The 24,971-nt window shown below is 45.0% G+C and overlaps 1 protein-coding gene across 1 annotated transcript in view; it reads left to right on the top strand.

Moving 5' to 3' along the window:
- The window catches only part of NEK11 (NIMA related kinase 11), a 968,483-nt gene that overhangs the window by 794,580 nt on the left and 148,932 nt on the right, over window positions 1-24,971 (top strand). The window contains exon 13 of the mRNA XM_078663876.1: window positions 17,704-17,764. Within this exon, the coding sequence (XP_078520002.1) occupies window positions 17,704-17,764 (61 nt within the window). The remainder of the gene's footprint in view (window positions 1-17,703; window positions 17,765-24,971) is intronic.

The following is a 24,971-nucleotide window of genomic DNA, read 5'->3' as shown; positions in this document are numbered from 1 at the left end:
GGATCCACGAGTAGAGTTGTTCCATGGTAGTCGTTGGGTCGTCCGAGAGGGTGGTCAGGCGGAGGGTGTTTTTGTGGACGATGGCGATGCCTCGTCCTGGTCGGTTAGCAAAACCAAAGGGGATGATGGACGGAGTGTTGAACATTGCAAGCACTCACCCCCAGTCAACTGATTTGGGTTTAATCTATCATCATTCTTTAGCTCACTCCGCCACCCCAGTTCAACATGGCCATATGCAAATCAGTCTGACCCTGTGCCTCATGGGAACAGTCCAGCCCGAACTGCCAAACCATGTCTTCCCTGGACCAGAAACAAGCATCCTGGGACCGGTTTCGGGTTCATAACCCTCATCATCCTGGTCGGTTGGCACCGTCCTTGTGGGGATCTTGTAACCATCGGGGATGGGGGCCAGAGCTGGAGTTCGTCCAGGTTTCTGTGAATAAGGCGATGTAGGGAGAGACGTCCTGGAGTGAGACATGCCACTTTGGATCCTGTTAAGTGACATGGCTATGTTTATCTAAAATGGCAATAACATTTGTAATACAATAAAAAGAAATAGTGAGATACCACTCTTTTTGGTTTCTTAGTAGATATATATATATAAAGTCAGGGTGGGCTGAATTGTCGGAATTGTATTCTACGGAATTCTGCAAAATTACATTACAATTCCATGAGATTCAGTGGAATTCCGCGACGGGAAGGAGTGGGCATTTGGGGCAATTACTTAGCATCAGATGCACCCTCGCGACTAAAAATTGATGTATGGATGCATTTTGCACTAAGAAGTGGCACTGCCACATACCAGATGCACTGCAGTGCATACCCCTCAGCGCCCTTAGATACTTTGCAGTGATTTTGATGCCCTGACATAATCAGTAATCTGCAGCTGGTATTTATCTTTCCATGCCAGGGTACCATTTCTGTACCATATACTATGACCTTATAGGACACATAATTGCTGTAATCAGGTTTAAGCCTATTTTGATATGTTTAAAGAAGGAGCATAGGCACTTTATTGCAGTTTGGCATTTGTATAGTGCATAGAGTTCTATAGCCACCAAAGCAGATAGGGCTAAAAGTGGGGGACATCTCTCAAACATTGTAATTTTCGTACACCAACAGTTTGATTTTCCTGACTCATGTCCTTGCCTCATGGCTTAAATTAGCTGTAGTTGGACCAGAGGGGGTGGACAGACCTGGCCAAGCACTTCCTCTACATGCCTATTGACATTTCTACTCTGAACACCCCATGTGTTACTTTGAATGACACCCCACCTCCTCTTGTAGCCCACGGAGACGTCACTGGGCAGGAAGGAATAGGGATGCGGCAAGAATAGCAAAAGGCCTCGAATGGGTAGGCTCTGACTTGTCCATCCTGACCTATTGACAGTCACATAAGGCCTACATCCCACTGTTAGTCATGTTTCATCCCTGTAAAAAATGGGAAGACAGAACTAACTCATTCGGGAAGGGAAGAAGGATTTGGCCATTCCTTATTCACTTTACTCTTTCAGTCCCTCTCCATTCCTTCCTTACTGACCAAATAGGCTTTCACAGGTCCTGTAGGAAAGAGGGTGGGACAAAACTTGTTAATGGACTGGGAGGAGGGGAAAAGGTGGCATATCATTTTTACATCAGTGAAATATCATGAGCTCAATGAAAGTACCCCAGTTAAATTCCTAGGGAAAGCACCATCAATACAGAATATTTTTGAATAGTGTGTCTCTTAGAGAATCTGTGGGCATACAAAAGCTTCCTGCACCCCCTGTCCTGCATTCCTGCTACTTGAGACACTGTATTCACCCCAGTCCTGTGAAAGGAATATCCTCCTCATGGGACACCAGGTTGACCAATCCCCCATACAAACTGCACACCACTAGAACCCATCCGACTGATATAGGAGAAAGCATTTGTTGAGAAGTGAGACCCTAACTGACCCAACCCCTGATGCTCCGCCACCTCCCTTCCTGGCTGCAATGTGTGTGGGGGTTGAACCAAAGAGGATGCTGTTTCTTCAGCCCGGCACCTTAATGGCACAGTAAACCTTTGCACAGTACCACACAGCGGTAAACAGTAGATTGATAATCCATGCCCTTGTTTTGTATTAATTGTATTACCAATTAAAGCAGACTTTCAGTCAGTGCCCTATTATGCGCCAACCAAAGAACATTTGAGTACCTCACTCCCAAATCAATTAGCAACCTAAACATTTATTCACCAGAAAAAAACTGTCTCCCTGGCGTCTAACCTCAGTGGGATAGATTCACAAACTGCACATTTGAGTAAGTTTACACTTTTGAGTAAATGTACTACTTTTCGGTATACACAAACTGTGCTTATCTACTAAATAAATAAATATGTACCATTTTGATTTATATTTTTTAATTCAATTATATTTATATTTTAACAAAAAAAATAATAATAATCTAAAGTAACATTATTTCTTATAGGGTTTTATTTTAAGTCCATGCATGCATTATTTTCTATCAGAGGGTGCGTTACAGTACTAGTGGTTGACCAAGTTACTTAAAAATTGTGAGTTACTACAAGAGTGCAGTTTGTGAGTCCTGAAAAGTAATACACTTACTCCGAAATTTAAACTTACTAAAGTTAAGTCAAATAACTTTATTTGGTTTTATATGATAAAATCATAAAAGCACAAGGTAAAACACAGGTTAAAATTTGATATGATACTTACAATCCAAGCGGGAACATACCTGGTATAAACATCTTGTAAAGAGTTTAATATTTTTTTTATATGCACTTAAAAGTGTCTAATTACCAAGTCACCAAAGACACACTTCAATACCTGCTAAAAACACTCTAAATGGTACAATAAAACCTTGCACTTCATCAAGTTATTAGTTAAACAGGCTATTGGAGCAAGGTAAAGTGCATAGTGCTGACGATAGTGACTAGGGTCAGGCGGATTTGTCACAACTTGCCCTAAGCCTGATAGCAGATTTAAAAAAAAATAAGCACATAAAAACAGTATTACCCATCAACATCTGAAGAAATATGAAAGCAGGCCATACTTGTCTAAAGTTGGCCTGTTTCAAGATGGGAATTAAAAAGGATTTTCTAGGTGTATCATAAAATGGGCAAAACAGCGTGAAATGAACCATGTCCTGGGTAGATATGTGGCTCACTGGTTAGAAGCGGCAGACCCTGAAGCAGAGATCGGCCCGGGACCATGGTTCAATTCCCGACGCGGCAGGGTCTTGGGTCAATGTCCGCGGACTCGATAATTCTCGCCGAGGTGCCTATGCTAACCATGGGTCCCACTCTGCAACTCTGGGCAATAGCTTGCTTAATCTCCACAACGGCCCCATCAGCGCCGGGGATGCCTGGCTTCACCTTGGAGGTGCCCAGGAGGGACCATCTCACAGGGAAAGCCAGGACGGGTTCCCCAGCGGTATACAGCGCCAGGACACTCCGAGATGGAGTAACAGTGCGCTTTACAATTATACTTGCCTTACCTACCTTACCATATACCATCGCAGCCGCAGGACGAGAGAGATTGCCCTTTATTCTGACCCCTGAGATGGGTGAGGAGACGATGGAAGAGACCAAACCGGAACCTGGTCAGGAGGAAGAGATCGTATGAGTGTGTGAACCCCAGCAAGTACGGCTCCGCCATCATGGTGGTCCTTAACATGATGAAGTGATGTACGCTGGGCTTCAGAAGCTCCCTCTCCTCCCTTACCATGGTCTGGCTTGTGATAAAGTCCATCTTAATGAGGGATAAATCTTTCTTGCGCGTTGCATTAGGGTTGGAAAAAAGATCTCCTCTTTCCAGACTCATGAGGCTTCTTTCTATATATTTGAGCCATGGAACCCTGGGTGCATGATCAAGAGGCAGACAATCTTTTAGGATAGCTTAATTTAGCAAGGTCCCCTCCCCAACCCAGATTTTGAGCCAAAGAGACACCGGGCGGAAAGCTATCAAATCGGAAATGTAGGGTAAGCCTAGTTCCTCATGAGCAGTGAAAGAGGGGATACCCTGAGGAATGGATAACAGACATGTCAGGAATTTGTTTTCTGCAATTTGAATATCGTTTGTGTCGGTGTATCCCCACATTTCACTGCCATAGAGGGCCTTTGAGATACACTTAGCCGTGTAGAGCTTAAGAAGGGCCCCCACTGGTCTTTACCCCAGTCTAGCGGCGAAATTAAAATTTGCTTCAGTCTCCCTATTGAGGTCATTTCTCTTGTGGGTGAGTTGGGGCTCCCATTTCATTTTTTCATCTAGGAGTACCCCCAGGTAGGAGAACACACTTAACTTAGGAATCAGGGTAAGCCCTACCCTGAAGGTGTATGGCCTACTGGGCCGAACCCTTACTTGCATAATATATGATTTAGAGTTATTGATCGTCAGATCCAAATCCCCCATAAACTGAGCGAAGGACGTTATAAGTGTTTCAAACCCCGTCCAGTCCTGGCCATCAGGACGGCGTCATCTGCATATAACAGGACCGGGATGCCACGTTGTCCTGCCTGATGGAAGTCCACCTTGGTCACCTAAGGGTTTTGTCTAGATTGTTGATGTAAAGGTTGAATAAAAACTGAGCCAAAATACAACCCTGACGGACTCCACTCCAAACGGGAAACAAGTGTGATACATTCAAGCTGACCGAATAACACACGGCCGCCTTAGTGTCTCGATGGAGGTGGTATAGGAAGGAGTCTGTATCCCTACCCACTGTTAAAGAAGAAACGGTCTGCCACAATTTACCTCTATTCACGCAATCAAATGCGAAGACAGGTCCATAAATGCCAAAGAGATGGTACCGGGGCGGGCTACAGTGTACTTATTCAATATCATAAAGAGATTTAGACATTGATCGATTGTGGAGCTGCCAGAAAGGAAGCCGTATTGGGCCTCCGACAAGATGTTATTGTCTAGAGCTCAAGACGATAACCTTCCCAGCAGGATCCGCCTGATCACTTTGACCATGGAGTCTAACAGGGATATAGGCCTCTAACAGAGAGTACTGTCCCTGTTCCCCTTTTTGAAGACCAAGACAATTATGGAAGTGGCCTAAGGGCAGGAGTGCCAAACCTTAATATTTTACAGAAGATAGCAATGGTCCCCATAACTCCACATCTGACAAATAGAGATCTGGAGGAATTCCGTCAGGTCCCGGGGCCTTATTGCGGGTCATACCAGTGATGCCTCGCCTCACTTCAACCTCCGTCACAGATAGAATTGTGTTTTCAGTTCCATTCTCGGATGAGAAAAACTGGGCCGAAGCTCGCTTAAACATGCCCTCAAAATGGCTAACCCAATCAATCTCTGTAATGTGTGCGTCGAGGACATTTGTGGCCTCTACTCCCACAAAAGGGCTATTAATGATGCTCCAAAACTTGGCACTACACTTGATAGTTGTTGCTTCCATAAATTTACCCTAAGCTTCCTCCTTCAAAGCCTCTTTATGCTAACTAAGGGCTATCTTATATTGCTTCCTTCAAATTTTGACTAGAGAGCTGTTCCTGGGGATGGCATGCAGTGCTATTCTAAGCCTCCTAGCAGCAAGCAAGCATGCTGAGTTGAACCATCTAGGTGCCCTTTCCCGTTGAACTTTGGGTGCAGGGACCGTTAATAACTCTGTAACAGAACTGGAGATAGATTTGAAGGCGCGGATGATGGACTCCGCATACTGACAAATCTGAATCTCGCTCTGACACTTCACCAAGAGGGATTCATACAGGGATTCTGGGGAAATCTACACCCATTTGAGCCTACTCCCTCCATCCGTGGCCCGAAGTACCCCTCCTCCCTCCTCCACTGCTCCTCCGTTCCAAGATTAATATAGGCCAGTTGGCTTTAATGCACAGTGGATTATGATCGCTGTCTATTACTAAAAAGTCAGAAATCAGGTAAAAAAGAAGAGTGCAAACTAAAATAAAATCAATAAATGAGGGTTCACGACATAGCCCCTTAAATGTGGGAATTAGGTTCCTCCTGTCAGAATTTACCCATAGTTGATTGCAAATTAATGTCACAAACTAGGGAATTTAGATTGTCTATGTTCAAAGTGCTCACCTGCAGCGTGAGGGCAGGAGGAACCCTCGATTCCCCCAAACCCTGCCTCCTTTAGACCCCACGAGGATGAAAGTTAAAATCCCCTAACAGGACTATATTACCGGTCTTACGGGGGGAGGCCATAAGATTTGTCAAGAAAGTGCCTAATAGAGTAACATTACAAACTTTGGTAAGAGAAGATGTAGCATTATAAATGTTCAAGAGCAGTAATCTACATGACCCTAGTGAAAATAATGAGGCCTGAAGGCATGAGTTATCAGTTTTCCAGTCCACAATACCGCCCCTTGTCCTAAGTGGTACATAAACTGCAAGGCCCCACTTCGGTCAACCAGCCCTTGAAGGGGTTGCAGCTATGTTAAACGACTTCAAACCTTCCAAAAAAATAAGAGTTGTCGATGGTCCAGGTCTCCTGCAGGCAGATAATGTTGTACTTTTTGATAAAACACAGCCATTTCGGATCTACAAATTTACTCAAAGTTGTAAATTGCCTTTGTGAATGGGTCATACGTAACAAAGAGCATGCCCCTTCTCCCTCTGATCTATAGTGCTCTCATCTTCATTTTTCGCTTACTTCTCAACTTTCTATTGTAAATATGCCTGCATGGCTTTCCTCTTCCACCGTCACCACCCCCCAGGTGGCATATGTATTGCTGTCCATAATTCCCTGCTGCACTCCAGAGCTAGGTTCACTTTTCGTAGATGCCCCAACAAAAATGAATAAGAGATCAAGAAAACGTGGCCATAGATATTATTCACTGAAAAAACCATAGGTTTCACACCAGTTATAGTTAGGTGGAAATTGTACTCGCATAAAACCATTGAAATTCCCACGTTATAGTTAGTTGGACTCACTATAACTTGCGCGTGCAATGCACTGCTGATGACGTCACATATTACATCACTCATAATAATAATAAATTCTTTATTCGGTTAATCACAAGGCTAACCATAAAAGACAACAATTTCAGCAATTTATAAAATACAGTTAATACAATATACGTATATTAAAAAAGTCATTGTTTTTACTTGTACATAAAGCTACAGATTTTTCCTGTGGTTCACGATAGACTTTAAAAAGTTTGTAACTAGATAGCAAAGTTCTTCGGACTCTAGTGATTGCAGGCGATAAAAGGCCGGTCGACACTGTCTCAGACCCCATCTCTTGCATATCGGGAGGATCCAGTTTTTTCTGTGAGGGTGGTAAAATTTACAGAACATGATCACATGGATGTTCGATTGAGTAGATATCCCGTCGCAAGGACATGGGGGCAGACTATGTTCCCAGGCCTTATTTGTAGGAAACACGACCAGTCTGAAAAAAAGGTTCAGTCTGAACCTAGTCAACAACATCCTCTCGTATAGCTTAGTCTGTAGAGTAAGATATTGTTGGATGCCGAGAGAATGTTGGACTATGTTCGCTTGGATGACTGATGGTTTTGCAGCGTCACTGGACAGTCTTAGTGTTTCCAGATGTCGTAGAGCAAGTTCTTTGAGCTCTTTTTTGGGAAGGGATGCAATCGCCTCTGGTTGGAGGTAGTATTTCTCGAGCCCAAGGTCGGTGAAGAAAGATCTAATATAGCGTAGCCATTTCAGTCTAGGAGAGTGATCAAGTGAAATTGTGTCGGTCACAATCAATTTGGTTAATATATTTGTGTCCGATACCCAGATGCGTCTCCAGAGTAACAAAGGTTGGATTTTAATAAGATCCTGGAGGTAAGGAATTCCGAGTTCCAAGTGCATGGCGTAGATCGATGCGCCCTTTGGTGTGGCGAGGAGAAAACTGATGAATTTATTTTCGATTTTCTGTAAGGCGCCAACCTCCGTATGGCCCCAGATTCCTGCTCCATAGAGAGCGATAGCCTGACACTTGGCTTTGTAAATTCTCAGAAGTTCTACTGGGCGTCTCCTACCTAGTTTCTGTGAAAAGGATTGTAGGGCCGCTATCGAGCGATTAAAAAGATGACATCTGTTTTCCACGGCTGGTTTCCATGTTAACTTGTGGTCCATCATAATCCCAAGATATGGGTATTGGGTAGCTGTCTCTAAAGGTTGGTTATCCAGGAAGATGTTTTTAGTATCTTTCTTTGCACCCCCAGTGATCATAACAAAAGTTTTTTTTATGTTGACCTTTAGATCCAGTGAGCTCATGAATGAAGTATACCTGTTGAGCGAGGACTGGAGTTCACGAGGGGTTCGGGCCAGGATGACAGCGTCATCCGCGTAGAGGAGCGCAGGAATTGGTCTCTGTTTCATTTTTGGGATGTCCTGAGCCCCCCTCAGCATCTCCTCTTCCAGCCCATTTGTATAGAGAGAGAAGAGAAAGGGGGCCAGGACACAGCCCTGCCTGACTCCCCGCTCCACCCGGAACGAGTCCGTCAGCTCACCGCTCTTTCCGAAGCGAACTCTCGCCGAGGCCCCAGAGTATAGCTCTCTCAGGAGATCCAGCAAGGGAAGCTCTATACCCATTTCTCTTAAAACTGCCCATAGTTTGGAATGTGAAACACAGTCAAAGGCGGCAGATAAGTCTACATAAACCATGTAGACCGTAGCTTTCTTGACCTGCGAGTATTTAGCCATTATGAGGCTAAGATTCAGTGCCTGCTCTACTGTCCCGAGGCCTTCTCTGAAGCCAAATTGAAGATCAGAAATGATGGCTTTTTCCTCACTCCACTGTTGGAATCTCTCCAAAATGACCCTCCCCATCACTTTACCAAGGGAGTCCAAAAGCGAGATAGGACGATAGCACTTTGGATCCTGGCGGTCCCCCTTTTTAAAAATGGGGACCATGACTGATGTTGTCCAGGAATCCAAAATGCCTTCGCTAGCTGCGGCTGTACATACTCTTGTGAGGATGGGTGCCCACAAGTCTTGATTGCTCTTAAAAAGATCGACTGGGACGCCATCAGGGCCCGGAGCTTTGCCTGTCTTACTTCTTTCCAGAGCGACCAGGATTTCCGAAATGTCAAAGGCTACTGGGATTGGGTATTGAACCTCGAAGTTTTGACTTAATCGATGGTCTGAGGTTTCGTGTGTTTTGAATATACTCTCAAAATGGGCTACCCATGTTCCTTCATCGATGGCCACCTCTATCTTCGGTAAGTTGTTATATGTTAGATATGGGGATCTAACCGTTTTCCAGAAGTCCTTGCCATTTTTTGATAAGGAACTCCTATCTAATTCTTTCCAAAGGTTGTCTTTCAGTTCCAGTAATCTTGTCCTGCGGTCCTTTTTATATTCCCTTCTCAAACGTTGGATGAGACCTACGTCTCTTGGCTTTTTGTGGAGGGCAGATTTCAAGTCAATTAAGGCCCTCGTGCAATTATGATCGAACCAGCCTATTCTTTTGTGGTGTTTATTTGTTACTTTCCCTGTGAGTAGGTCCTTGGCCACGGCCAGAATTTCTCCAAAGTTTGAGAGAACCTCTGCATGGCTCATCGCTGGGTCCAGGCAATTAATGATCTTTGAGTATGTCTGGGTCACTAGTTTCTTCGTGAGCTTTTGCGGGTCAATCTTCTCCCACTTTATGGAGTATCCATTGTATTTCCCCAGTTGCAAGTTTTCTTGTGCAAGAGCTTTTGCTATGTAAGGGGTTTTGGATTTATGGTCTGGAAGAAGGAGCTCTATCCTGAGAGCGTAGTGGTCGCTTAATGTATTAGCCAGTACTTGATGGTCCGTGACCATAGTGATCGATCTTTGAGAAAGCAGGATATAGTCCACTGTTGTCTGGTGGCCTCTGCCCACATAGGTTGGATCGAATTGGTGTTCCTTCGCCTTTAAGGAGTTGGTAATCACTAAATCAAACTCTGACAAAATGGTGTTCATAGCTTTGCCGGGTTTGTTATGGGCGAAATGAGCTAGTGGGGTTTCTTGCTCGTCCACGAATCCACATTGTTGGGAGGTTGCCGCTCTGCATGGATGGAGATTGAAATCACCTCCCCAAATGAGATGAATCGGTTTGGAGGAGGTCTCCCGCTGTAATAGAGATACTAATCTCTCCTGCATGTTTTCGATGAAACTCAAGAAATCATTATCCGAAAGATTATTATAGGTGTTAGCAAGAGATTCACACAAATGTTGTCATGTGATCAAGGCAGGGATCTGCCGAAACGCATCGTGATGGCTGGTGGTGTTTCTAAATAAATCGTGTAAGGAGCGGGCTTTGCGGCATATATATATATATATATTCACTGAAAAAACCATAGGTTTCGCACCAGTTATAGTTAGGTGGAAATTTTACTCGCATAAAACCATTGAAATTCCCACGTTATAGTTAGTTGGACTCACTATAACTTGCGCGTGCAATGCACTGCTGATGACGTCACATATTACATCACTCATGACATGGTCAGTGACATCACTCATAACATCACTGATGACATCTCAAATGACATCACTGATGACAACATCCTTGTGACAAAGTGGCAGACCTCCTATCAGCATAAAATAACCTTTGACACACACATTCAAAAATAGAAACTAACATTTTCTTAAAAAAGGAGAAAACAATACCAATTACAACAACTTATTAGGTAATTCCAACATCTACATACACATCCACTCATTCACCAACAGTTCTATATAGTCACTCATGCATGTACTTACTCATCATATGTACTCATACACCTATACATCCTGTCACACACTAATACTCATCCATATAGTTACTCACACACATATTCACACATGCAAATAAACTATCAAAAAAACATTTACTTGATTATACTGCTATATACACACCACTACACATACTTCTACAGAAACTGAAACATATTTACTCTCTTAAACAATCAATTATAAAAACACATACTCACTAACCCACCCATACACACAATCATCCACCCATACAGTCTTGCACACATGCTGTCTTCAAAATACATACAAATAGTGAGTCACTCATTCATGCATCTGTGCTCTAAGTAATATCCCCCACCGAACCATACAGACACTGATACTGATACTCAAAAAACAACTAATAACCCATACACACACTCATGTAGCTACTCACCAACCCATGCAGCCACTTATACACAAAGTGAGACACAGATACAGATATTTAAATTTTTAAACATTACTCGCTAATATATGTATTCACTAAGATACATTTAATAAGTCAGTTAACCAATCAATTTTACACAAAAAAACATCCATTTAGACATTTATTTACCCATGTATTCTTCCATCAACCTTTAGATATACATATATAAAAAATATTTATTTTTCAGAAAGATACACATTCACTGGATGATGTCATCAGTGATGTCATTTGAGATGTCATCAGTGATGTCATGAGTGATGTCACTGACCATGTCATGTCATGAGTGATGTAATATGTGACGTCATCAGCAGTGCACTGCACGCGCAAGTTATAGTGAGTCCAACTAACTGTAACGTGGGAATTTCAATGGTTTTATGCGAGTAAAATTTCCACCTAACTATAACTGGTGTGAAACCTATGGTTTTTTCAGTGAATTTAATAGGTTTTTTAAAATGCTAATTCCTAACTATAACTGGTGTGAAACCTATGGTTTTTTCAGTGAATTTATATATATATATAACATTTCTATGGCAAAATGAAACCCCTCATTTTGTTCCTTTTCAAATTAAATGTATTAAGTGTTACCACTTTATTCCAATCAAGATGACTTCAGGTGTGCCATACTTTTCTCATAAGTAAGACTGTTAGCGTTCTAGTTGTTCTTTAGAACACTCTGGGACATTCTGTCATTGGGCTATAGTTGGGCTACATCTGGCTGATATTTGGGCTAGATTTGGGCTCTTTTGTCTCTGGTGGCCATCTTGGGAGACTGCATATCAGAATTTTTTTAATGAAATATAAGAGGATTTGAGAAGTCACTCAAAATGTGCCCTGATTTTTCTTTCTTCAGCACTAATCATAATTTCTATGGCAAAATGAACCCCCTCATTTTGTTCCTCTGCAAATTAAATGTTTTAAGTGTTAACACTTTATTCCAATCAAGATGACTTCAGGTGTGCCATACTTTTGTCATAAGTAAGACTGTTAGCGCTCTAGTTGTTCTTTAGAACACTCTGGGACATTCTGTCATTGGGCTATAGTTGGGCTATATCTGGCTCATATTTGGGCTACATTTGTTTTTTTTGTCTCTGGTGGCCATCTTTGGGCTACATTGGGCTACATTGGGCTACATTGGGCTCTAACATATATATAGCCCAATTTCAAAGTTAATTTTCGTAAAAACCACTGGAGCATATATCTTGAGACATAGCAAAGGCACATCGGGGTACCAGTCCCTACAATTTTGCCCAAGTTTGGTGGAAATCCATTCAGCCGTTCGGGCTAAAAGTGAGTCCAACCGCCCTATGGAAATTAACATGGGGAAAACACGTTTTGGGACCCCCCTTTTATCTCGGCCACCGCTTGACGGATCCCCCCGAAACTTTCAGGGAAGGAGCGGAGCGAGGCAAAGTTAAGGAAAATTACAGGCAGATCCCTCATTCGGCGCCAAAGTTATTCCCAATAGAATGTTGCGGATTTCCTATGGAAAACGATCCTAACTATAACTACCTACTGGCGACCGCCAGTAGGTAATGTACTCCTTCTGACTTAAAGAAACTCCTCTTTTGGACAGAAGTGTGGAGACATTCTCGTAAGGGGAGGAGCTTTAGTTTACATCCGGCATGACACTCCTTCCGGTTGAGTTCAAAATCACCGCAGCTGTGGAATGAGGTATGCTACAGATCTAGTACAACAGCGCTTTTTTATGTAATCCCTTTAAAGTGGAGCTAGCCAGGTGAACAAGCATTTGCAATGCAATAGGACTCGCATTAGGAAAGTGTGAGCTATTGGTATTGTAAATGACAATTTTTTTTTAATATGTCTTGGCTTTGAAAATATATAAATTAATAGCATTGTTATTCACAAAGCCAATAGCTTACACTTTCCTAATGCGAGTTCTATTGGCTATGGCAATGCTTGTTGTTAGCAAGCAAGGACAGTGCTGTTGTGGTGCTGAGTGATGCTGTTGTGGTTGGGCTGAGTGATGTGGTGGTGTATTAGAGTGATGTGGTGGTGTATTAGATTGATGTGGTGGTGTCTCAGAGTGATGTGGTGGTGTCCCAGAGTGATGTGGTGGTGTCTGTGAGTGATGTGGTGGTGTCTGTGAGTGATGTGGTGTTGTCTGTGAGTGATGTGTTGGTGTTCCAGAGTGATGTGGTGGTGTCTGTGAGTGATGTGGTGGTGTCTGTGAGTGATGTGGTGGTGTCTGTGAGTGATGTGGTGGTGTCCCTGAGTGATGTGGTGGTGCCCCTGAGTGATGCCCCAGAGTGATGTGGTGGTGTTCCGTGAGTGATGTGGTGGTGTTCCGTGAGTGATGTGGTGGTGTCTGTGAGTGATGTGGTGGTGTCTGTGAGTGATGTGGTGGTGTCCCTGAGTGATGTGGTGGTGCCCCTGAGTGATGCCCCTGAGTGATGTGGTGGTGCCCCTGAGTGATGTGGTGGTGTCCCTGAGTGATGTGGTGGTGTCCCAGAGTGATGTGGTGGTGTCCCAGAGTGATGTGGTGGTGCCCCAGAGTGATGTGGTGGTGTCCCAGAGTGATGTGGTGGTGTCCCAGAGTGATGTGGTAGTGTCCCAGAGTGGTGTGGTGGTGTCCCAGAGTGATGTGGTGAAATGAAATGAAATGAAAAATTATATTTGTGTAGCGCGTACATACCCGGAGGCCTCGCAGCGCTTGTGGTGGTGATGTGGTGGTGTCCTAGAGTGTCCTAGAGAGATGTGGTGGTGTCCTAGAGTGATATGGCGGTGTCCTAGAGTGATAGGGTGGTGTCCCTGAGTGATGTGGTGGTGTTGTGTGGCGTGCAGCAGTGTGAGGCGTGCAGCAGTGTGTGGCGTGCAATAGTGTGTGGCGTGCAGCAGTGTGTGGCGTGCAGCAGTGTGAGTAATGCAGCAGTGTGCAGCGTGCAGCAGTGTGAGGCGTGCAGCAGTGTGAGGCGTGCTGCAGTGTGAGGCGTGCGGCAGTGTGAGTCGTGTGATAGTGTGCAGCATGCAACAGTGTGAAGCGTGCAGCAGTGTGAGGCGTGCAGCAGTGTGTGGCGTGCAGCAGTGTGAGGCGTGCAGCAGTGTGAGGCGTGCAGCAGGGTGGGGCGTGCAGCAGTGTGAGTAATGCAGCAGTGTGCCGCGTGCAGCCGTGTGATGCGTGCAGCAGTGTGATGTGTGCAGCATTGTGAGGCATGCAGCATTGTGAGGCGTGCAGCAGTGTGAGGCGTGCAGCAGTGTGAGGCGTGCAGCAGTGAGGCATGCAGCAGTGTTAGTAATGCAGCAGTGTGAGTAATGCAGCAGTGTGAGTAATGCAGCAGTGTGTGGCGTGCAGCAGCGTGAGGCGTGCAGCAGTGTGAGGCGTGCAGCAGTGTGAGGCGAGCAGCAGTGTGCAGCATGCAGCAGCGTGCAGCATGCAGCAGTGCAGCAGTGTGCGGCATGCAGCAGTGTGAGGTGTGCAGCAGTGTGAGGCGTGCAGCAGTGTGCAGCGTGCAGCAGTGTGTGTAATGCAGCAGTGTGCAGCGTGCAGCAGTGTGAGACATGCAGCAGTGTGAGGCGTGCAGCAGTGTGTGGTGTGCAGCAGTGTGTGGCGTGCAGCAGTGTGAGGCGTGCAGCAGTGAGAGGCGTGCTGCAGTGTGAGGTGTGCAGCAGTGTGAGGCGTGCAGCAGTATGAGGTGTTCAGCAGTGTGCAGCAGTGTGAGACGTGCAGCAGTGTGGGGCGTGCAGCTGTGTGAGGCGTGCAGCAGTGTGAGGCGTGCAGCAGTGTTTGGTGTGCAGCAGTGTGAGACGTGCAGCAGTGTGAGGCGTGCAGCAGTGTGAGGCGTGCAGCAGTGTGTGGCGTGAAGAATAATGCGGGCTAACAAATGCGGGGAAGCTAGACTAAAACAAAACCGAAAACATCGCCTAACGCCGAAAGCAAATCTGTTACTGCGGGGCGTGGGAGGGAGGGGTCTGTAGCTTAAACTAAATAAAGGTGACTTCGTACATTATGGGAATGCTTGCATGTTGATTAAAGCCCAGGCCATGGTTGAAGAAGCAGCACAGACGTGCTACGTTTATAGGAGGAGTGGTTCTGCCTTTTGTTGCCGACACCGTGCAGTGGCCACACTTTGGGGCCGATTAGGATGGCGGTTTTTCCGCATCCTCCGGGCCGGCGGAAGTGTCCGCCGACCTGGAGGATGCGGAAAAACCGCGGCGGAGACTCCAAAGACCCACCGCCAAATTAGGATGGCTGGTGGGTCTGGAATTCCGTCCGCCGCTTTTCCGCCGCGGTCGGCTTCCGACCGCGGCGGAAAAGCTATAACATGGCAGGCGGTGTCAATGAGACACCGTCCGCCATATTATGATGTTGGTGTAAATATGCTTTTCCACGGCGGCTTTTCCGCCATGGAAAAGCATACGGACATTCACTTTGGGTGCCCGTTGCGGGCCCCCTGGGTGAATGGGGGTTGGGGGGTGCACATGGGGGGTACCTATGGTACCCCCCTGCATTTGCGTACACAAAGCAGCAGGCACCGTGCGGTGCCTGCCGCTTTGTGCATGTAAATGCAACACATGCATTTTTAACATTGCGGCGGGTGCAGCTTGAAGCTGCACCCACCGCAATGTTAAAAATAGAGGATGTGACCGCCACCCTGGCGGTCACATCCTAATTGCCATGGAGGGACCGCCGCTGCCCATGCGGACGGTCCCTCCTACTCAGGGGTGGCGGACGGACGCAAGTCCGTCCGCCATCCTAATCGGCCCCTTTATGTGTGGTGCAGAGTGGCAGCACGTCGTGGAGCATCAGAGCAGAGTCAGCTCTCGCAAATAGAAATTCCTCTGTTGTCTCTGTGTTTATTTTGGTTGTAATGCAAGGAAAACCTCCATTTTAAAAGTTTAAGATGGAAGGACTAGCGCATTGTCACATGTACCTATGTGGGCACTAATCAGGAAATACGATAAAAAATGTAAGTGGTCTGGTGTGAAAGATGAAGCGGGATGGCCCTGAAGAGGCGCTGCGCTGATTAAGGGAAAGGAAACACGAACACTTGCATGCAGAGCTCTTTCAGATGTAAAAAAAAATGTCCCTGAGCCAGTAACTATAATGGGAGAAGTGGTATGCCACAAATAATCATGGTGATCCATGGGGGTGAACAAACTCTCGGCATTGCTGCGGCGGGGGAACGGAGCGGGATTGCATTCCTTTGAAGTCTGATGCGGGGGTGGGGTAGCGGCAGCCTTTGAAGTCTGATGCGAGGCACTGACAAATGGTGGTGTGACGTGGCTGGCGATGGCGTGCACGCGCATAGCTCACATGAACTGTGCGTGATCCGCAAGTTTGATAGAGTTTTTGAAGTGCTTACTATAAATCTCGCCTATCTATCCCGAGACCTAAAAATGTAGTTGGCAAGCTTAAATTAAAACAAGACTTGACAATGTAAAGATTCACGTTATTACTAAGTAGTCAATATCAACAACCAGGGGCCGTCTCACAGATGCAGCGCATTTTCCTTGTTTGCCACGGGCGCACCCTTTTAAAGGGTACGCCTGGTGCAAACAGGGAGAATTGTTGTATTAGGATGAATGCATTGCTCCAGTGCAGCTGTGAACTCGCGCTGCCCTAGGGACAACGCATTCATGTGAAAAACGGAGCGGTTGCTTTGAAGCTGCTCCCTGTTTCACAGTGCAGGCACGCCCCCACCTGCACTTTGAAGAGACAGTAAGTGACTGCATCAGCCTGCAAGGGGATGCCTGGGAGGTCCATGGGACCCATTTTCCCTCCTCCAGAGGGCTTCCATCAGGAGGCACAGTGACAGTGCACCACCTTCCAGGTGGCGCACTGTCAGTTAGCCTCCTGATAGCTTCTTTGGCTCTGCAACCTCGTCTATAATACAGCGCGGGCACAGAGACAAAGGTATTCCCTCATTTGCATGGAGCACCGCCCCATACAAATGAGGTAACGCCCTCTGATGATAGCACTGGCACTTTATGTCCACCAGTGCTATCAGTATTACAGAAGGGGACGCACAAGTGTCTGCGGCCCCTTCTGTAATACCAAAGTGCCCCGGCGGCATGCACAGTGTTTTCGCACCTGGGGCACTTCCGTAATACAGCCCCAGTACTAAAAGGATCTTATTTCTTTTAAAAGTTATGCTCGTAGTACAATTAAACTAGTGAGTTATTGCTCTTAGTAATTTCTTGTTTGAGCTGCTACTTATGATGCACGCAACAAGATGCATCTTTAATGCAAAGTAAAAATATTAATTCCCCATGGCAACAACTTGAAGCAACGAAACCAAGGGATAATTAAGGCGCTCCGTTTCCCCCCTCTCTCGGAAGTTAGTGCTGCAGGCATTTTGGGACTAATTGACATTAAAACTGCTGATGCCTTAGAACAGATTTGTAAAAGAGGATAAATAAATGAGTGGGTTTTAATAGGACTTTACTGATATTTTCTATCCTTTTTAGGAGTTTTCCTTTTACTGGAGTTACTTTCTGAAATGAGTTGTTCTCAGAACTACAAAGAACCGTGAAATATGGAAATAAATAGATACCTGTAGAATTGGGAGATATTTTCTCTTTATATGTATGATATTTAATAGCATGTGTAGCATAATGATGCGGTGTATGCATTTGTTTTTCATTCTCTTCCTTATACTTTCAGGACAGCGATGTTGAGGCGATGGTCATGTATATGGAGAGTGTTCTCGGTTCCACGTGTCTTGGTAAGTGGCATTCACATCACAATCCAGTCACCTATACTCACCTCTACATCATTGTCAATTGCTTGACTTGCACAGTATTGAAAATAGGACTGACCCACTGGTGGGAGACACTTAAGTCATTACGTATGCACATCCAGGTACAGACAAAGAGCTAGAGTGCAAGTTTACACACATTTTTTGTCAGACTTCCTACATCCATCTTAAGATACATCAACATTATGTCACAGAACTACATTTAGAGATATGCGGACCTTAAGTATACTGTCGACGAAGGCCCAATAGGCTCCCTCGACGGAATACTTCCTGCGACGGCCCGGCGGAGTATGGGCTGTCAGAAGAAGGACATTACACCATGCACCCTGTTGAGGGTGCGCAGGATGGCTCTTTTTCTTGTTCATCAATGCCAGGAAGAACCTGGGGTGAGGGACAGAAGAAAAATAATGACCCCCCACACACACACACACAAACATACCCTCGAAGAAACGTACTAGGTTGTAGAGGGTTTGTATGATGTTACAACGCGATCTTTTAGATCGCGGTACATCACAACGCATCTTTTACAACGCAAGTCGTTACCACAACTTGCGCTGTAGGGTGCTGGACTTAGGAATAGTAAGATTTACTATTCCAACTCCAGCCTACGTACAGTAGGGAAGGTGTTGGAATAGTTAATCTACTATTCCTAGGCTGTGGGGTTTTAGGTTTAAACCTATAATAACTGATAAAACCCCACTGAAAGAAAAATAGCCCTCACCGGTGAAAACATATAAACACTGAAAAAACACCTGCACAACCACAAACTAAATGCCATTCAGAGAAAGGAAAAAGAAAGTGAAAGAATAATTTTGTTCTTACTGAAGGGGTCAATAAAATGTAACTTTGTTATACAAGCTAGCAGTAAGAAAGACTGGCTAACATTATTCTGCTTGAGTTTTGTTCTTTAGGGATGCCACTAAAATATTGTTATTTCTTCCTTTTACTTTTTTCACTTTTATGGCCTTTGGTCTAAAGATGCAGGGTTTAGTTTCACGTTTTAGGTTTAGTTTAATTATTTTATAAATTGTAGAGAATCAGGACATATCAAACTCACATTTGATATTTTGGCTGCATTATATTCTTTCACTGATAGGTAAAATGGCCAGTTTCATAAAAATCTTTCCTAATATGTGTCATCACATTTGCCCACAGAGAATGGGTAAAAACCCTTAATACATCAGATCATAGTTTCTAGTGGGTCAGTATTGATAGTAGGTGAATTGCCAACACCTCAGGCTTTAAACATTAAATGCAAGGTATAGTGACAAGTATATATATCACCAAGCATTTGGGATAGTGGTGAAAAAACGTGACACCAGACTTTTGGAAAGCATGGAACGCAGTGTCACTTGTTATGCTCTGCAAAAAAGGTTCTTTCCAAGTTCAACAAGGATTGGAGTGATATTGTTTGTATTTGTAGTGATTCAGCTACGTATATAAAAAATTTGTGTGATGACCTGTCAAAATTGATACCCGAGCTGAAGTGATTCCCTGTAGGAGATCCTTGCCACTTGTTAGATGGTATGCTCAGAGCATCTTTACAATCTTCAGAGTTAATGTGGGATGCTATTGACTTTTCAGTCCATTCTGCTGCACTGTTTTCTTATGCCCAGGAATTAAAACGAAAATATTTATCATTTCGTGCTTTATGTGGCATCAAAGAAAGAGTCATCCCAACTGTGCCCCTTAGCTGACGGTTCTCAGCCCAAGGGGCTATGAATGCTGAGAGGGCCTTTTCACAGAAGTTTACATGGGAAGGAAAGCGCGAGCGCACATGACCGAAGACTCACTGAAGAAGTATTGTATGGTGTACTACAATAAGATTAATTTGCAAAAATTTCTTTGGACCTCATATACACTATATGTACACTGTCTATATACCATGTTCTTTCAGTGCAGAAAGCAAGCAATGATAAAAGCGAAACGTTCCGTAAACACCGTAAAAACACTTTTTCTGTTGTTTTTAGTGGCGTGAAAATGTGTAACCACTGATAACAACTGTTTTTTAAGATATTGAAAACACTGAGAAAACCCCACCAGAATTTACCAAAAATAGAAACTGAAAACAGGACAGCCTAACTATTCCTTAGTCTAGAGCGCCCTCCAGTGCAAGTCGTTGTAACGACTTGCGTTGTAAAAGATGCGTGGTAATGGCAGCGCTGTGTTTTGACCGCGTTGTCATGGATGTTCCCCTTGTAGAGGGTCATTAGTTTTTTGTTTTTCATAAACAAACTCCCTCTTTGGGATTTTCCTTCAAATTAGACAGTGATTGTACACAAACCAAATGTGTACATTGAAAGGATACACTGGTGTGGTTCCTTTCAATGTACAGAGGTGATCACTGGGCCAGCGGTCATCTCTAAATTTAGGGAATAGTAGGCAGGTTATGTCGTCCGCCACCCTGACTAACTGTACTTCATCTGTCAAATCATAAATTGGGCCCTACGTTTAGGTTCACCACAGGGCTGCAAAGTGTCCCATTCTATTGTAGGGGATTTTGCTGTGTGGATCCCTCCTATACCAAAAAGACATTGCCAACCATCAATATGCTTACAACACCTAACTATATCTTAAAATGTTGTTGATTAATAAAATCCATAAACTCATATCTTGTCTGAACCTCATTCAAACCTCCATGTCTAAATTTTATCTGACATTCAACACAACAAAGACTCAGTGGCTGACTTCTTAATCTGCCAAATAAAGGTAAAGTGTGTGGCAGGGGCGGCTAGCGTCTACGGGAAAGGGGGATGGGTGGGCGTGCAAAATAAAATAAAAAAAATAAAAAGGTACCTGAATGTGACGCTCCGGTCCTCTTCTCACCACCGGAACTGGAAGCAGCCACTTCCTTGACCAATCAGGGTGCTGCTCTCATGCAGCATGAGAGCCACGCCCTGATTGGAGGGAGCGTCCTCACTCTGCTCTCTACAGTGCCCCAGAGGCTTTGGCTTGCTCTCACCCAGCTGTCTTAAGACAGCTGCGTTAGAGCTGTTTAAAGTGTTCTTATGGCTGGCTGGCTCAAGACGGCTGGCCAAAAATATGTGCACTTTAAAGAGTGTCACACTCACATGACTGGACCTGCTCTCTCCTTTACCCAGGACATAGAAGTGGACTCCAACTGTCAGTTAGCTGACCTCCCTTTTGGCCACAGGAATACAACAGGCTGAATGAGGTATTTTTCCTGAAGTGCACAGCTGACCAGTGTCAACTGGACCTGGACTGTACTTTGCTGATGACCTCTACCTGATGCCCTGAGAGTCTCCAAGCACCATCTCATAAGTTCATGGGGGCCAGAGAAGTGAGCTCCTGTGGTTGTTCAGGCACCAGAAGAAAGTATGGAAACTTTTGAAAAGTGTTTCTCCAGAGTTCCAGAGCTTCTGCAGGACCTGTGGGAAAATTGATCACACGTCCCACAGCTGAATTTCAACTTCGTCACTCTCAAGGCTTCAAGCACCTCAGAAAAAATAACTTAGTCCCTTTCTGCTTTGGGACTTAGAAACTTTTCAGCAAGAAATCTCCAAAGCTCACGAGCTCCAGCAGGACCAACCTGCTGGAAGTAACCTACCTTCGGTTCCATGGCAGCAGCTCCCCTCATTGGATTCTTGTTGTTTTGGTGTAATTTTGTTTCTTACATTTTCCTCTATTTTTCTAAGTTGGTTTGGGATTTTTATTGTTTGGTGTTTTGAGTTTATTATTCTTTGGGTAATGCATACATATTTACACATTGCCTTATTCTAAGCCTGTCTGTTTTGTGCCATAGCTGCCAGGGGGTTGAGCACATGTTAATTTAGTGGATTTGGGGGTTCACACTGGCAAGAGTAGTTAGTATTCCTTGGGGTGGGCAGTCACCCAGCCCATATAATACAATTTCTGACACCCACATTGATCTAAAACACATTGCAGACTCTTTTTATTGCTCAAGTGTTTCATAACATGTGTTCTTCCTGCAGTTATCTTCGGATACATAAATGGTGTCCAATGTAAAGTGCCCTAAAATACAATGGTCTAGGTGCACTATACAAATGTGTAAAACAAATAAATGAGTCCTGTTGTCCTAATACTTAAAATCAGATGTCCTGTTGCTAGTTTGGCTGCACTGAAGGCTAAGTGAAACATTGGTCGACAAATACCTCCCTTATTTCACCTGAAGAAAAGCTGAAGATATTTAAATTAATAGAAAAACAGAATTATAGAAACCCAGCAACCCATTTTGGGGAATCCAAATGCTCCACATCCAATTCAATGAAAAAAAGAACTACAGTTTGGTTGAAAATAATAGATAAAGAAGAAAAGTTAAAATAATAGTACTTTACTTAAAACTTCCCAGTTTTTAAAACAGAAAAGCTAGCTGGGAAGCAACAAACTAGTGTATATTATGTAGGCGTTTTAGAGACAATGCATAATCGTTTAAATCTGCATTTGAAGTACATCTCTGAATTATACAATTACTATACAATTGTCAGACTTATAATAAAACTTTGCATATTTACATTTTTAAGCACAGGATCATCAAGTGATTTGCTTATAATCACACAATTTTCATTCAAGTGCCCAGAATGGTATTCGAACCCAGGGGCATGTTATCTGATGTTAACATGGGATTCTATGGGAATTAACAAGGACGTATTATCAAGCCCATTATCACTGTTTTATCGGCAGTCTCCTGCCGATAAAACGATGATAATTTTAACACCGGTCCTTGATAATATGCCCCCCCAGTTTGTGAGTTCCACAATGAGCAGCTTCACCACTAGACCACGTCTCATGATGAAAATGTTTTATTTTTATAGTTATAAAAAAGAGATAGGGAGACAATGGTAACTGGAGTTGGGATTAGAAAAGCCTTAGGAGGAAGAACGATAGAACAGGTTTCCTTGGGTGATGGAAAACGTAGGAGCTTAGGTAGTAGTTAAAGCAAATTAATTTCCATAATGTGTGAAGGGGAAAGTAGGAAGAAGGTGGAGAAAGAGGAAGGGAGAACAAAGTGTGATGGGAAGAAGCTGTGCAACGAATTAAGGGGAGCAGCTGGATATGGTGAGCCTGTAAAAGTATTTTTTTTAAGTAAAAGTTGCTCAGTGGCAGCATATGGAAAGGAAAGGTGATTAAGAGTAAAAGGATGAATGAAAACGTGTATAAAACCAACATAGAAGACACGTTATCAAGATGAATGCCACTTACGTCTTTTAAAACGTGTGTGTAAGGCACTTTAGAGAAAAGACATTCTGGGGATGATTACAATGGCGGGGAGACCACCACCGACAGGTCTCCCCGCCATGGTAACCAACTTTACCGCCCGCCATATTATGATGGCGGACCGACCGCCACACATCCAAGGGGCTCCTTGAGTCCACCAGTGCAGCAGAGGGGCTCATAGTCCCTACAATGCTGGCGGTGCCTACAAGGCACCGCCGTAGGTATTACAATGTCCTTTTCCGCCAGCCGTTTCATGGCAGATTACCAGCCATGAGAAGGGTGGCAGAAAGGGACATTGGGGGCCCATGGTGTGCTCCCCTTCCCCCTGGCCCACAGCCACTGGACCTGGGGGCTCCTATGATGCCCCCTACTTATCCCTGCACCATTTGGCAGGCACCTGATGGTGCCTGCCATGTAGTGCAGGGATATGTGTGGGGTCTCGCAATACAAAACATGGTCAATGCGACCACCACGGTTGCATTATAATTAGCCCTGTGGGACCGCCGCCTTGCAGGCGAGTGGTCCCAATCCTCGATACGAAGGCAGACGGACTGAAGTCCGTTCACCATTGTGAGAAGTTGGCCTGATGTGCAGTGCTCACTATTCTAGTGATCACTATATATCAGTCCAAACAACCCTTATTGATGATTGGTTGTAAGTCAACCTTATAGACCAGCTATCCTAGTAGCATGGATACGAGCAGTCTAAGGCTAAGACTCTAGAGGGCGTGTTAAGCCAGCTGTTTTACCATCACATTACCCCTTGAACACCCAGTGAAAGGACACCACACAAGTGTTATGAAAATAAACAGTGTATTTATTAGAATCACAACAACCCTGTACTCTTTATGAGGACAGGGTGCTAGGCACACAACAAAACTCTTACGAAAATACTTAAGTTAGCACGTTATACACAAATGCCCGAGGGGCACGAAAAACCATATACTTTAAAAGTGGAATGCGAATTACTAGCAGGTAAGTAACAGTTCTAATAGGCTTTGGAATCGCTAGGACTGGACTAGGGAATCGTTAGATTACTACTAGGAGACCCAGGGGACTCGGGTGCAGAGTGTGCACTCTCACGCGGGATGCGGGACAAAGTCTATGGAGGCTAGTAAAGGCAAAGTTAGTGTTCACGGGCGAACCCGACCTGGTGGGAAGAAAACGACAGTGGATCCTGACCCTAGGATAGTGAGGCTATGCTGGGACACCGAAGTGCCGAAGTTACCTAGCCCAGGGGCTGCAGCTGCATAGGTCTGAAAAGACGTCGGGGATCTCGTTGCCGGACCAGGAGCCTGGAAGGAAGAAGTTGCTGGCAGGCGACCAGTGAAGAAAAGTTCGATGGATCCAAGCCTGGATCAAGGAAGAAGAAAACCTGAAAGCAGAGGGGACCAAGTTCTTGAATCACTAGCCAGTGATTAAGTGGGCACCAGGATGGCACCGGGCGAAGTCACCGCAGTCAGGTGAGTGGGCGCTGCTGGGCTCTGCAGTCTCTCGGACCAGGAGGCGTTGTCGGCGACCAGGATGGAGGTGCGAGCTGTCCCACGAAGGTTCTTGCTGTCGACGTCGCTGGACCCAGGATTGGGCAACAAGTCTTGGCAAATGCAAGGCCCACGCGGTGGACCTAAAATGGCGTCTTGAGTGGACCAGGAGGGTCCAGGGTACTTCTCCGATGGAGGGAAGCAAGGGCCAGTCTGGAGCAACCAGACCAGCAGCAGAAATGTCGTCGGGCGTCGTCAGGAAGGCCACAAGCCAGCGGGCTATTAGCCAAACAACGCGGTGAGCAGCAAAAAGCAGAAGGGCCCCACGCAGATCGTGGAGATGCTGGGGGGCTGCTCTTCGGTGCTGGAGCTGCTCAGGGTGGGGGCTTCTCGGACCCCAAAGCACTCACCAGGAATTCACTCGGCGGGCTTGCTGGAAAGAAGTCGTGCAGTCTTGCAGATGGCCGGTCCCTTGAGGTCTCGTCGCACCCACGGTTC

Source organism: Lissotriton helveticus, chromosome 10, assembly GCF_964261635.1.
Source record: "Lissotriton helveticus chromosome 10, aLisHel1.1, whole genome shotgun sequence".
NCBI lineage: Eukaryota > Metazoa > Chordata > Amphibia > Caudata > Salamandridae > Lissotriton > Lissotriton helveticus.
The sequence above is the reverse complement of the archived record's forward strand: the minus strand, read 5'-3'. Positions and strand labels throughout refer to the sequence as shown.